Source organism: Lichenostomus cassidix, chromosome 4 (genome assembly GCF_008360975.1).
Source record: "Lichenostomus cassidix isolate B80296 chromosome 4, HeHo_3.0, whole genome shotgun sequence".
NCBI lineage: Eukaryota > Metazoa > Chordata > Aves > Passeriformes > Meliphagidae > Lichenostomus > Lichenostomus cassidix.
The window spans coordinates 20791104-20807060 of NC_139484.1; the positions used below are offsets into that span (position 1 = coordinate 20791104).

At 37.2% G+C, this 15957-nt stretch overlaps 1 protein-coding gene across 3 annotated transcripts in view; it reads right to left on the reverse strand.

Moving 5' to 3' along the window:
* TTC29 (tetratricopeptide repeat domain 29) overlaps positions 1 to 15957 on the reverse strand; it is a 228690-nt gene that overhangs the window by 38864 nt on the left and 173869 nt on the right. For all 3 annotated transcript variants that reach the window (XM_085058203.1, XM_085058202.1, XM_085058200.1), the window contains 3 exons: positions 15347 to 15438; positions 8922 to 9045; positions 5836 to 6070 (listed from right to left, as the gene is read on the reverse strand). In XM_085058203.1, the coding sequence (XP_084914329.1) occupies positions 5836 to 6070; positions 8922 to 9045; positions 15347 to 15438 (451 nt within the window). The remainder of the gene's footprint in view (positions 1 to 5835; positions 6071 to 8921; positions 9046 to 15346; positions 15439 to 15957) is intronic.

The window sequence follows — 15957 nt, forward strand, 5'->3', positions numbered from 1 at the left end:
TCAGGGCACTGCCAGAGCACAACTCTTGCCAGCTGTTTTGTGTCTCTTCATCAATGCTGCAGTCAAACCTAAGACTTCTAGATGCCTCAAATCAAGGATTTCTCCAGAAGTGACCTAAGAGCTGGGCAAGAGCTTGAATTTCTTTTGCACTATTCTATTCAGTCAAGCACGACTGAACTTCTGCCCTGAGAATTTTCACTTTTTAAACTGGAAAGGAATTCCACTTACGTAGAAGTACTGACAATGCAGTGCACAAAACTATGCTAGTTCAGTGCATAAAGCTACACTAAAGGGTCTGACAATATACTGCAGTTTGAGCATCACTTCCACCTTTTTTTTTCCACAAGAAAGAACAATTCACCTTATTTAGGAAACCATTTTCTGCTGATCTAGGGAGCTTGTCTGAGAAAACACAGCTGGATGCTAACAATATTTAGCACACAATGTGTCTAAAGGAAATGCGTGGCAAGATTTAGATGGTTCCATACAAAGTATCAGATGGCAAAAAACTTAGAAGAGATCCAAATTCTCCTCTGGGTAAAATGTTTTTATATAACTGTTGATGACAAGAACACTCACAATCACAGTCAAGGTGACAGTGATTTTTTTTAACCTTTAACACCACTTAGTTATAAAAGAACTGCCAACCCTCAGCAAAGACTATGAAGAAACTTCTAACACATTAATCCATGGTTAAACATGAAAATGTTCAGTGAACCCTCCTCTCAAATATGGTACAGCCAATCCACACGCCTGACCTAGATCTGATCCTGTCTAGAAATTCCCAGTTATTTAAGTCAGTATTTAAAAAGAAATCACAGTAAAAACCCCTGGATATTGTATTTGTACAAAGCATGAGAACACTCAGCACTCCCCTTTTTGCAGACAAACACCAGCCATCAACAGAAAATAGAGCAAGCTACTGCACTCATGGCAAAACTGACACCGATGTTTATACTGTGTTCTCAGGCTCTTCACTGGGAATCTGGTGCATCTGGCCACTGATCACAATGTGCTGAAAAACCTCCCTGTCACCCTCAGTTCTTGTCTTCACCCTTTATTCTTTCTGTAGTCCAAGCAATAATCACTCTCACTTGCTAAAAATATCAGTGTATCTCTAAGCAGACTTAACACATACTTAAAAAGCAAATCCCAATAACAATAAACAATATATACGTGAACCCTATAAGCTGACTTTCAGAAACATGCCTGCTCCATGCCATCAACATCTACACACAAGCATGGTCTGTTTCAACACTTAGGTACGACTGCATTAAGACTTAATTAAAAATATTTTAAGACTGCATCTAGCATTAATATAAAAACATTACTAATATGTTTGAAAGCTAAAGGTGAGACAAAATAAAAATTAGCAAGTGATGATTGCTAGGTGGTGTGAATAAGAAGAGGCAGCACAAGTTAAGCAAATTTTAAGGAAAAAAAAAAAGACAGAATCAGCTCTCAAGTTTTTTTTTTTCCTAATAATTTCCCTAAATGTATACATTTCAGCATGTTTAACCACTGTATTTTTTCCAGAAGGGAGCAAATAATTCTCTGTGAGAAACCCCACAAAAAGGTGCAGAAGCTATCCTGTGAATTTCAGGAGGGGACTGAAGCATTTGAACTCCTTTCAAACCAGGCTTATTAAGAAGCGAGCCTTTGTGCCTCTGGCACAGGGACAGCCTTGGAGTCTGTACTTGGTCACGCACCTCCTTTACATGATTTAAAGTCATAGTTCTTATTTACCACTGTGAACAAGTGTAAAATTCCCTCACTTCATGTTCAGCTGCATCTTCTGAGAAACCCCAAAGCTGTCTCTAAAATCTTCTCAGGTTTTTTATGATGGCTTTAAATACTGTGTATTGTCTTAGCTACGTCATCAATCGTGAAGTCTTATTATCAATGGAATTATCTGGTTCCATCTCCAGACTAGCACTCACTGCACAGACTTCCGAGAAGGAGGAGGTAACGTTAGAAATGTTCCTGGAATTCGTGTACTTTAGACAAAAGAAACAGTAAAAAAAGCACTTTATAACATTATGAAGCAACCTGTTCTGCTGTTGGACGCTATACCAAAATGGCCCATAAATTACATAGCTGTGGTAAGTTACAGTAGAGAAATGTTAACTGAATTTGTTTAGCATAATCTTTGATCTCATATCTCACTTCTGGCTTTTCCCATCCTTTAGGGATTATCCTTTTATTAATAAATTACAAAGTTACACACAAGTTCAATCTAAAATGCACCTGGTAAGATCACTGTTTTCCAAAACATTAGCAGTTTTGTGCAAGCCACATCTTTTACAGAAAAATGGCTATAAAATATCTTAAAGAGCTTTCAAAAATGTGAATCAGTAGCATGAAAATGTAATTTTTTACACAACATGAAAGGACACACTCACACTATGGAATGTACCATACCTTATATCCATGAGGAGGCTGGAGAAAGAATACTGAGGGCCTACATATTTGGGAGTAAGAACAAAAACTCACTGGATTGTATTTTCCAAGCTATGGGTTTAGCTGGTGCATGCATTTTAAATTATATTGAAGGCTGCTCAGGTGTGGAATGCTAGAAATGGTCCTGATCTTGCTGAAGTTGATGGTACCAGATAATTCCATTGATAATAAGACTTCACAATTGATGACATGGATAAGACAATACCTAGTATTTAAAGCTGTCATAAAAAACTCCAACAAAACCAACACAGGAAACCTACGGTAAAATTTCTCAATTTTACCAAGTTCTCCAAAGTCAAGACATGTAAATCCAAATTGTGGTCAAAAGCACATACTATTTTTCAAGAAAACAAGCAAAGACTATGTAGGATGAGGAAAACAATGCATTTTAAGTCTACTGTTAGAAAGTGCTCAGATGATTTCAAGCATTCAAGGGCTCTTGCTGAGGCACAGCCCTGCCAGATGCAAAATCCTGCACTTAGAGTTGCCAGACTGACAGACAAGGATTTCTGGTCAGCATTTCATGTAATCAACATGCAAAATCTGATTCAAAAATTTCCTGCCTTCAGCACCTTTAATTATTCTTCTTTCCTCTAGAAGGCAGCAAGTGAGGTGATTATTTATTGAAAGACCTGAGAAATGTTTTCTCATCAGACAATGTTAGTCAGGCTGTGGGCTCCTTTTTAGGAGTCATAATCCTTTTTGCCTACTGATTCTGTTGATAATGTTTTTTATACATTTTACTAAATATAAAAGGAACAATAAAACCATATTTGTTGTTGCAGTGGCATCTCACAATGATATAAATAACTGTCTTGTAAGTGAGGTCAGGTGACTGAGTCAAAGGCAGCAGATAGAAACATTCTCCTCTGCATTTTTAAACTGTTTTCTGACAATCCTATCCCTTTTGTCCATGACAACTCTGGTCAAAACATCTATTTTATTAATAAATGTTGAGGTAAATTGTGTAATTAATGGGTCTTCCTGCCTGGTAATTGAAATGATTGATTTAGAAAATAAATCTTGGTTGAAAGACATAAGGTATATGGCAGTACTTGAATTTAAATGTAATTGTTCCCCCACTAGCTTAAGTATTTCTTTTGCCTAAGAATACAGAAACTACTCTTTTTTGACACAAAAAATTTTTAGTCAGAACAGTTAGAAATAAAAATTTACTTCCTTTCTTCTCCCTGTTATTAAATTTCCTTGCAGATTAAGAACTACCATTGTATCTTGTCTTTATCTGTTCTATCCACAAAAAGACTGAGGGAAATCTAGTAAATTATCAACATTGAGCTGTTTGGAAGAGCTAGAAATACTGCTCTATTATCACAGCAGGAATTTCCTAAGTGATGAGTTCATCATAGGATGCACAGACATTCTCCTGGAAGGTAGAATAAAGGCTGTACCTGAAACTCAAAGCCAGCAAATCCTAATCTTGAATTGGTGCCAGGTCATGTTTTGCCAGACAAAGATATTAAAAATGTAATGCCAGTACTAACGAGAGATTTGGCACACGAAACACGAGGAATGTTACAGATTGTGCGGACAGTGTGACACTATGTTTTCCTGGATGTAATCTGGGTATCATGAGAGTAAGCTTGGAGCACTAATGAGAAGAATGATATTGAACTGGAAGAGCTGCTAAATATGCAGTAGCCACAGGGTTCCTGGAGTGAACTGGAACTGAAATGAAAACCGCAATACTGAAAGTAACAGAGGGTAAACTAGGCAGAAATACAGAAGGAAGAGAATCTCAGCAGGCAAAACTTGTTTGTGGTACCATGCTTGCCAGGACATAAAGGGCTTTTCTAATCATAGTCTGTTTATCCCTGAAGTACTGTTAAAGAGGAGCAGGAATCTTGAGCTTAAAGGGCCACGTATCATTTCAGGAAATAAATCAGTTTCTCAACTGACTGGAAAAAGCAGTGTATAAAAGCTGAACAAAAAACCTCTTTAGGTGCTAGAACTAAAATACATATTGAAGATACAAAGTTCATCATATGTCTTTGAGGTTCCTGGGGTTTTTTTTGCTGTTACCATTGTTGATTTTTGTTTGCTTCCTATTTGTATCAGCTACAGTTAGTGATCCTCATATGAAATATATATAAAATTGCTTGACATAGGATTTTTTTTTGACCATCTCTTTGGAATTCTTGGCATTTGCACTACAGGTCCAAACAGCAGACATGCAGGCAAATAACTCTGACAATCAACAAAATCTATTAGTGTGCTAGATGTTCACTTATTGAGACAAAAATCACAAATACATATATATGTATCTATATAGCGCCATTGAAGAAGTATTACTATCACTATATCTTTAAACAGAATGCTATCTAATTTATCTCTTCAGCCTGCAAATGAATACCCTTATTCCATAATTCTCAGTAGCTCCCGGTGTTGCCTCTGGTATCCTAGCTCCTGTTAAACTGCTAATATCATCAATTACCACTCATTTAATGTACAAAATTCACTACTGAAGGTATACTTAATTTTCCAGAGTGAGATACACAAGAAAGCAGCCAGGCAGCTCTTTGTTTTTAAGAGTAGAATAACAACAGCTGAGGGAATAACATGGTAACTCTGAAGCTCCATACTCTGGCTGCCCCAGTTGTCATTTATTTCCAGTGTACTCCAGATTCATGCTCTTCACAGGAATGCAGAGGACAAAGTTTTAAGGTAGAGTAGACTTACACCTCCCCCTTCTTCAGTACAATACAGTTTGATACTATCAGTACTTGAAGATAATGCATAATTCAGTTTGTCTTGTATTAATGTATTGTACAAGGGAAAAAGAGCAAAGAAAATTTAACCCATGAAGAAAGAGATCTGCTCCACACAAAGTCCTCCTCAGCTCTTTCTGAGATATGGAAACATAGTAAAGAAACCAGACTTGTTTTTATTTTTCCCTTTCTCTCTAATGTCAAGAACAAGGATACTAAAAATAAAGCAGCGTGTTCTTCTGGATTCAGACCTACGTCAAGCAGAAATTACTTCTCACTTTCAGTTACAGGGATTTTATTTTTGGATGCACTTGAAAAATGTACTGCAAATGAAGACTATAATTATTTTCTTTAAAGATTAAAACAATTATGTTTTGACTAAAACATGTATCCGTGATGTTTTGGTAAAAAACATAGGGGAAAAAAAAAGTTGTCATCCAGAGTAGCTACTACTACTGGTTTCTCCCTATTATATTGTATTTTAACTTGTTTAATTCAGCCTCTAAAACAAGCGCCCAAAGGAGTAAATCTAACCTCCATTCCATACAAGGATTAAACCTGGGAAATAATTTAATAAAACTCTACAAGGAAAATGACTTAACTGTTGAGGACAACACAGCACTAATGTGTTTCATAACCAATGCCTTACCGACTGTAAGAGGGTCAGTGCACATGTCACTTCTGTTTTGCTTCCATGCCAGCAGGTACTGCAGGCTGAGGGGATCTGCTGCTGCTGCTACGTGGCTGTTAAATGCCACCATCATCTGATGAGCCTTCGCGATGCCACAGTAGCTCTCTGTTTCAGCCACTAAGGGCAAATTGTTTAAAGCTTTCGCTGCCTCAGAAGCCTGGCTGAAGTATTCTAAAGCTTCATTATAGTTGCCCTAGTAAAGAAGAGGAAAAAAAAATTAAAACTACTTGTAGTCACCTGTATTTTACCTTGATATTAGACCCTGCTCCTCTGATGCTTCAGAAGTGTTGCAGCAGGCAGGGCAGCCCACGGAATGACCCATGGCAGGGCATTAAGCAAATCACTCTCCCTTGCTGTTTTCTAACCTCTAAAATCCAGGTAACACTGCTCATATCTTTCACAGGAATCAAATGCTTCTCTGGTTTTCTCTATAGCACAAACAACACAAATCCACACACATCAGTGCTAAGTATTAATGAAGACTGCAGCCAGGCCATTTAGAAATTATTGCCATTGTTTCATTGTGTTCAGCGTTATTTGTGGGAGGAAAGGTCCTAATTTATCATGGCACTAAATTTTAAAACATAAATCCAAAAAAATGGAAAAAAAGGATAATGAAGTGATCGACCTAAAGCACAGAAAAGAACAGAAAGTAAAACTTACTCATTTATGGGGGAAGAAAGGGCTATACCAAAACCCTGGAATATTCCTAATCACAAAAAGAGAAACAGTAGGAGAAATGTAACCCAACTGTTGCTGAATAGAAAACTCAAATAATTTATCTCTTTATCCTACCATTGGTGTGGAATTCTGCTGCCCTGATGCCAGAAAATTCCTGACTGAAAACATTTTCAGAGCTGTCTTATCCTTTCACTCTCATCTTGATTTAATAAGATTGAAATTTCCTTCTGCATAGAGACTGGGAGAAGAGACTCCAACTGGTACCTGTTTCACTTGATACCACTTTTTGGTATGAAAATTCCTATAACTGCCAAAGTGTGCTTACAGTTAAAAAAGGAAAAAAAAACATTAACAGAGATTCTGGTTATCTTTCACCTTTGTTCAGTAGAGCAGAAGAGCAGAATTAGCCCTATGGTGACACAGCAATGAATAAAGAATGATAAGCTGTAAGATAATAAAAAGCAGAAACACCAACCTATCATACTCATGAGAACTATAGCAGGTTAAGTGATGCAATTAGTGAGAGGAATGCAGCAAATCAGACTAAGAAAGTGGAAAAAAGTGAAATGAGAAAAGACAGAGTGTAACCGTGCTAACTTCAGAGAGTACATATTAAGTAAGCAACCTGCTTAACAAGGTGGAGAAATGAGACCTAACACTCCTGCATAACACAAAACCAGGCATTTTAGGAAACCAAAACCATTAGGTTAAAGCAATCATGACTAGAAAGCAAACTGAGTGTATGGCATTAAAGAAAGCCAGTGATGCTGAGGGAACAGTGAGAGAACTGTTAAGGTCTGGCAACAGCATGGACAGAGCAAAGTGAATATGGTCAAAGTGACTTGTGTTTGGAAGAACAGGAAGAGTTATATCCCTGGTTTACTCAAGGTCCCCAATGATAGATCTGGATATAAATAGAGATATCTTTAATTTGATGGACAGTACTACTGCAAATTTTATCACTGGGGGATGTACAGGGTTGAATAAAAAGACCCTAATAATGACTTAACTTACATAATACTAGTGATGACAGCTGACACAAGCAGGCAGTGATCCAAAAGAGGAAATGTTAATTTACACTCAATTTTGGTAAACACTGCTGACCTTGCAGAAAAAAAAAGGTACAGAAAATAGGGAATTGCGAACTTCAAGAATTTTTTATTTATGTTTAAACTAAATATTTTGCATTAATTAATATGATTGAGTTACTGCACTTGTGTCCTTCTACACTGCTGCCCAAGGTCAAGGCAGAAAATTCTGAACTGAGAATGATAGTTTAAAGAATAATCAAATAGAGATTAATTCTTAAAATACCAGTTCTATTGAATTGATTATTAGCAATGGTGGCAGAAGGAATGAAATACAGAAGTAGTTAAACATAATTTATTTAATTGTTTTTCAGATTTGGAGAAGAATAATTCAGAACAGTTCTACTGCTCATGAAATAAAAACAGGACAGCAATTTTGGCAGTGGGAGTTCTCTGTAAGAGGAATCCAGAAAAAAAGAGACATTTAAGGGTAGTGTAAGTGGAAAGGGGAAAGTACTCTGTACAATACATTACACACAGAATTTATGATGAAAAAATAGACAACAGAAGATAGGAAGAGTGATTTTAAAAGGATATTTCTATTTGTATTTTATTCATAGTGAAAGTGTTTCCTAAGTTCCACATTATCTAGCATGCAGAACAAATTCTTTTTACTACTTATTGTATCTAAATAATTTTGTCTAACATTTCAGCTCTAAAATAGGCGTTAAAGGACTCAGCATGAATCTTTCACTTCTGCAACAATGTCTTTAACCCTTCCAATTTCAAAACCCAAGTGTTATTGCAGTGCAAGTGGAGACAGGAAAGTCCTTCCACTACTAATGGATCTCTGACAAAGTACTTGCTCCTAAAACCTATTTCATAAATTTGTCTGAGAGAATGTAGAGAAGAAATGAAGCTAAGATTATAAACAGCTCATTAGTATGCAATGCAGTATACATTCATGTATAGTGCAACAAAATTTCATTTGCATTGCCTGATGATTCTTTATGGGCATATATGGCCCCAATGGTGATTTGGATGCAGATTTTTCACAACACAGAAAGTTCGTCCTGATCCGAATTTGGAGTTTTTAATTCATCTGTTTTAGAACAAAACTCTGTGTGTTAAATATGATGTGAGATTTTCGCTCTTCACACAAAATTAGGCACATCTTATTTGGTCACTCAGTGACCTCTCCTTTGGTAACTCTTGCAAGATGCATCACCTGCATTGAGTCCTCCTGTGTCATCTCCTATAAAGCAGCATCCAAAACCAGATTTTACCATGAAGTAAACTAAGTTGTTTTAGAGCATTACTACAATCAGTACTTACTCTTTCATTGTGAACTTTTCCAAGTAAGATATTTGCATCCACCAGGCTTCGGCCCAGATCAGCGCTTTCAGCATCCTTCATAAACGCTCCCAAATACTTCACAGCTTCATTTGATTTTCCCTGACTGAAGCAAAGGACAGGGACAAAATTAAATATTTACTCAGATGGCTTCTTCAAATGCTGAAGATCAGCTCCTTGTTCTGAAGTAACTTTACTTTGTGGTGACTCATCCATGACTGGATTTTATTTCCAAATGGCCTCTAGCACTACCTGTGCTGAGCCCAATGAGACTCTTCCACACAGAATGTCTGAGGGCAAAACAGGATCCTTCCAGCAAAATACACCAAAATTTTTTTTCAGAATATTGTGCCATACTTTAAGGCCAAGAATAAAAACACTGATGGATGATTTAACAGGGGTTTTAAACCTTCAATTTTTTTTTTCCTATTGAGCTCTTGATAATATTTTCAATTCAGCTGGACCTGACATCCTGAAAAAACAGGGGAAAGAGGTAAAAAGGCTGCTTTTTCAGTATGGTTTTCTGTCATTCAGAGCTGCCATTTCATGCTCTAGAACCTGGTGGTGCAGCAGCAGCTCCCTAAAAGTGCTATCTCTCAGTTCTGGGGATGGCAGCCTTTCCCTGGAACACAATACTGCCCTTTGGCTGGATGGATCAAAGGTTGCAAGGGTCACACAGGCAAACCCATAAACTGTGGATTGCAGGTGCCACCCCCAAATCCCAGTGAGCTCCGAGCAACCTGAGGTCACAGCTGCATCTAACTTGAAAATTGGCTAATGTACTTTTACAATAACATTTGCAGATTTCTGATTTTTTAATAAAGCCAGTCATATTAACAATGTAAGATCTCAGCACTGTGAGTGCAAGATATAAGACAGACATCTGAGTTTGCCTGTGAATAAGCGACTGTGCCCTTTTTCCCTTTAAGGCTGGAGTGTTACTCCAGCTGACCTCAATATTAGCCATGAACTTGAGTCACTAATGGAGGAGCATAGCATCCTAAATGTCAAGGCACCAGGCAAGACAGAAAATCCAGTCTTAATTAAGAAATTTACAGAAATAGGAGTTTGTGTAAGTGATAAAGAATTGTGATTTATTTTCTCACCATCCTAAACCACCTACTAGCTATATTCCTACAGCAAATGGCTGCCTGGAATTTATTTATATTACAGTTTTTGTTATAAATTATATTAGGGATATGTGCTTTCAAAATCTGGCAGAACTCTGCACTTCCCTGTTTTATACTATTGGAGTAATTATAACAGCCTGCCACAAAACAGGAAACAGCAAAGCTTAGCTGTACATTTACAATATTGAAGTGATTATCTGTAGGTGACTGAGTTGAGCAAGATTTCTATAAAAGGATGCTAAATCACTGCAAACTAACATTCTTGAAATATTCAAGTTTATGCTACTGTAAAGCTTAGTGATCAGTATGCAGACTAGGATTTACTAAACTTTCATAATTTAAGTATTTTAATACCATGAGAATACAAAACATACTGTACTGTAAACATTTGCCAAATGTCAAAAGACTTCTAAATCTTAGAATTAGAAACAGATTTTTTTTTAACCTATTTTTTTTCCTAAGAAAAGAAAATCAAATGTTTCCCTACAGAAATACAGCATATGATTTATATAAGTTAAAGGACAAGGTTAAAGTGTTAGACAAATATTAATTCCAGTTTTTCTAGTTTTCTATATGCAGTGCACAGGTGCAACTTGAAGAGCATATTATATGGTATAATCATTAAATCCATTCAACCAGACCTTTGAGAGTTAAAAACATATATTCTGAGGAAAAGGACTCCTTGGTCCAAGGAATGAGAATGAAACAGTGCAGAATATTTGTGTATCAAGGTGATTCCAGTTTCCAATTGGGAAAACAGGACTGTTAACACCCACATCCCCTGACAACTGTCCAATTATGTATATCACACTTGGCCTACTGTTTGCAGTAGAAGTAATCAATAAAGGATGTGGTTGAGTGAACATAGATTTTGGTTGAACCAATGCATGAAAACTTAATCATTTACTCAGAGTGGAGAAATCAAATAGAGCAGAGATGAAACAGCCACTAAGGGGTTTGTTGATTGTGCCACCAAGTTTGTGGGCTAGAGGCTGAAAGTAATAAAGCAAATGGAATCAGTGACAGGAGAAAATGTAAAAAGGTTTTCTTAATTTCATGAATTAATAGAAATGTTTTGATGTATTTTTGGCCATTTCTTATTTTTCACATCAAAACCTATGCTCCACATATAGAAAATATGAAAATTGCTAGGGCATATAATGTCTTTGAGGAAAACAGGAATCAATTTGGTATGTATCAGAAAGATGTTTCTCACTGTTAGAACTTCACTTATGCCAGGTAGCAATCGGTTGGTACAGGTTAACAATTTTTCAAAGGAAGTACTTTTAAAAGCACTACAGCTGGAGATATTTAAAGTATGCTAGAAGGATTACTGAAACGCTTTATCCCACACAAGACCTGATAACATGATAAACAGGTCTTTCCTACTCAAAGGGCTAATACTTTATAGTTCCTTCAAAAATCTACATGTTATTTTATACAGCCATATACTTTCTATCTCCTTAGACATCACCTTCCTAAATGCATAAAATGCAATTTCCTAAAGATATAGTCATTCATGATCCCACAGAACAGTTATGATGACTTCAGCAGAAGAGATTACACATCTACAGCAACTCATTTTCCAGTTTCATGCTAAAATGCCCTATGAGATTTTTACCCCTATTAGACTTTTATGAAAATATGCACCTTTTATAGGATTGCTCATGTGATGGAATTGGATGTATAAATCATGTGTCCACAAGAAGTCATTACCATGGTGGACACTGGCAGAATAAGTCAAGAACATGATGCCATTATGTCAGATTTTTTCCCCTGGAAAATGACATGCCTAAATGCACATGATAAAGATTTTCAGTTTCCCATGGTCTCTGGAAACATCTGCAGCAAAGACTTCAAAAATATTCCAAAGGCCATAGACAGGTTCTGAGTGATTCAGGAAGGCTCAGTCACTTTCTCCAGCCTATCACAAGGAAATCGGTACCAATTTTCACAAACATTATGGTTGTAATGCATTATTTTTTGGGAAACAGTCATCTTTGTGAAGACATTATCCATAAAATTTAAAATTATTTTCACAAATCTAGCCTAGATCAGGTAAAAATACAAGCAAAGGAAAAGTGAATGAGCTGGATATGGGGATTCTGTCACCAGCAGTAATTATTGGTGCATTTATCCAGTATGTTCTGTGGCCAACTCTAGAGTCCTCAGCACAGGATGGATATGGACCTGTTGGAGTGAGTTGCAGGGGAGGCCACTAAGATGATCAGAAGACTGAAGCACTTCTCCCATGAAGAGAGGCTGAGAGAGCTGGGGTTCTTCAGCCTGGAGAACTCTCCAAGGAGACTTTACAGTATCTAAAGTGAGACTACAGTAAAGATAGGGACAAATTGCTGAGCAAAGCCAGCTGCAACAGGACAAGGGGCAACGGTTCTAAACTGAAGGAGGGTCGATTTAAATTAGATGTATGGAAGAAATGTTTTACAATGAGAGTGGTAAAACACTGGAACAAGCTGCCCAGAGAGGTGGTGGATGCCCCATCCCTGGAACCATTCAAGGCCAGCCAGGATATGGCTTTGAGCAACCTGATCCAGTTGAAGATGTCCCTCCTCACTGCAGGGGAGTGGATTCTATGACCTGTAAAATCTCTTCAAACCCAAACTATTTTATGATTCTATCATTCTATGATACATAGGTGTCCAGACCTTTCTACATGTAAGTTTCTCAAACAACTGAAAGTTGCTGAGAAGCATAATGAGATTTTACAGAGTTGAATAGTTAATGCCTATCACACACACAAAGCTCTTCAAAGGACGCACATATGTGTAAGGAGGTACATGTGTGTTGTGCTGAGGCCTGAGCAGCATGCCTCAGCCAGATTTGATTTACAAGATGGATCCTGGGCACTGTGTGACAAAGTAGCATTATTTAGCTAAAAATAGATGACAAAGATGCTTATGCTAGTTCTTTATAACCTTGTGTAGTTATCTGCAAGAAATGTAACATTTTAAGAAACTTTCCCAACTGACATGAATAGAGGCTTGTTTGTAGAGTATTTTAGGGGAAAACCCTCCGAGCCAAGTCCAGGGCTCTGGCCAAGCTCTGGCCCCTGGTGGTCAGGAAGTGTGCCATCAGATCCAGGTGCTTCTGTGCTAAAAATATAATCAATTCTCTTTGACTTGCTGATTTGGGCTTATAAAAGCTGGACCCACTTTTGGGGTGAATTTGGAGACCTCACCTATGGGTGGACCACATAGGATTTTCCCAATTGCTGGGATGGGTTCTCCAGGTCATCACTGTGAAATAGAGCTCCTCAGCAACTGAGGATTCTGGATGATGGTAAAGTATTTAGGCAATTGGTGATGTATCTTTCTCAATCACTATTCTTTCTCTTGTATAGTAGTGATTAAGTGCATTACCTTGCTTATTTTTGCTTGTTGCTAAAGCCACATGTGTAGTTTTATTGACTGCATCATTTTACTTCTGTGTTGTCTTAATATTCATAGGAAAATAAGACCATTCTTTCTATTGGGGTCTGTGTTCTTAAATTGCCCTCGTCAATTGGCTGAACAATATGTAAACATATATATGTTTAATTTGGTAAATGCTTTAATGGCATAAATAACAGTCAGGTTTTATAAAAAGTACCATGACAGCCATTTTCCAGAGAAAGGGTTTAAGATTGGGTCTTCACCTGTGTAACAGATTAACAGTTAAATCCCTGATCCTATACATGAGATTGAATTCCTCCTTCACTTGAATCCATCAGAATGCTCCTCTTCTAGGAGAGTGCCTTAAATACTAAACTGAGGAGTTTTATTGCTCTTGGTATCTGCTCCCACTGCTCCTCACCTACTCTTTTCCTTCTATTTGAAATTGCAACTACTGGAAAGCAGTGGGACTGCGCATTCCTGGATAGCTAAAGAATATTCCCAGAAGGCGTGGAGTACGGATTTGACGCAGAAGAAAATCACTAGCCATTCCTTCTTTAGGTCTGCTTTTAAGAAAAGCAATGCATAGACATGATCTTTCAGATGAAGGGTTTAGCAAACTGATTTCAGAAAGATCTCAAAATCTGTAACTTCTGAGTAAATAAATGTCTGTGCCCTTATTCCAGAATGCCTAGATCACAGAGAGGAAATTAACAGACATGGTTTATCAGGGATGTTCTCTTGACTATCTTAACCCAGCCTCTACCCAGACTGCTGCTTTTTGTGAATACAAGGAGCTCGTGAATGCTACTGAGAGCTCAGAAAACTTGGTACTCATTGTAAAGCCACTCACTGTAAATGCTGGTGTTTTAGCTCCTAAATCTTTCTTGGCTAGGCTTAAGACAGTTTTAAAACTGGGACCTGGTATTCTTTGTATTTTCTGTGTCTTTTGGAACATCTTATCCCATGTCCTTATTTAGGATGCTCAGAATACATGTAGACATGAATTATGCATCAGAGAGCTGAAGTGGACTGTGGTTGCGTCTGGTCCCTATGTTGCTCTGATAAGACCAAAAGACAAGGGATCTGCTAAAAGAGGAGAACTTGTTCTGCACATTGAAATAAACCTGGTGACAAGTTCCTCTCTATAAACAATTGCCAACCTCTATCATGCATCATATACTCTGACCTCTTCAAACATAGGACGAATCAAGAATAGGCGGCAAACTTCACTTTAGTCTCTTTTTTCCCTACCTCATATGATAATTGCATTAGACTATGTCAAAATTATTTGTGTCAGAACTGATTCACCTGAAGAAGATTTGAATGGCAGATGCTAAAACACAAATATTGAACATAAGCATTGTATTTGCACTGAATTTCTATCTAGTTACACATGCACAAAATACAAATGCCTTCATAGAAAAAGTGAGTGCAATAGATGGAAAGATACAGTTCAGAAAATACTACACTGGGACACCTACTGAAGCTTGCTATACTCTTCCAGGCTTTCTCTTTCTTAACCTGGAAAATAGGCCTGCATTTCTATTTTCCAGTAAAGTAAGGTAGTGTTCCCCTCCCAAAAAAAACCAACAACAACAACAAAAAAACCAAACCAAAAAAACCCAACAACTTAAAAAGCCCTCAAAATGTGGAAGAAAAAGGACATATTATAGTTTACAAGAAAGGAAAAACGAGGACCATACACTTTAAAAAACATGTAACAGTTTAAAATAACTTTCGATGAAAGGGTCACTTACTGCAAGAAGGGCACTGCTTAAAATTTAAGCAGTCAGTAATGGGAAGCGACAGACCTCTAACAATTTAAGTCTTTCACAGCTGAGTGAATCTGCACTGACAGTCAGACAAGGATGTGCTAACCTACCTTGCCAGGATCATGGCTACAGCTGCATATGCTCTGCCCAGGCCAGCAGAATCACAAAGGGTTGTGAAGATTTCTACGGAGGTTTTCAAAATCTGTGAAACAGGAAGATAAAACCCAGTAAATACCATGACTAGGAAGTTCCACTTTTTTCTTCCCCACCTATTCCCCCATCTCTCTGTCCACACAGAACACAAAATTAAAGCTTCCCTACTTCTACAACTGTTTTCTAATTAGCCATAATGGGACTAGGGTTTTCATTATTACTTAAAATCAAATTATTACTTATAATTAATTACTTATTATTGAGAGTTTGAAACTCCTCAATAATTACAAATCAAAAAGATATAACTTGCAATTAAACCTCTGTATTTTGGCAATTTGCAAAAACCAAAGAGATACTTCTTAATTCGCAGTATAAATTTCCTTATCCATAATTTAAAATATTTCAAGAGCCTGTGCTTTTATGAGTTTCTGATAATCAATAACTTAAGAGGATATCCTTTGCATTCATAATGTTTTAGAATGATATGCTGAAGTACAACTCAGTATTATTTTTCTTTCTTTAATCTGTCACAACTTATTTTAGTACAATTCAGATGCCCCAAAACTGA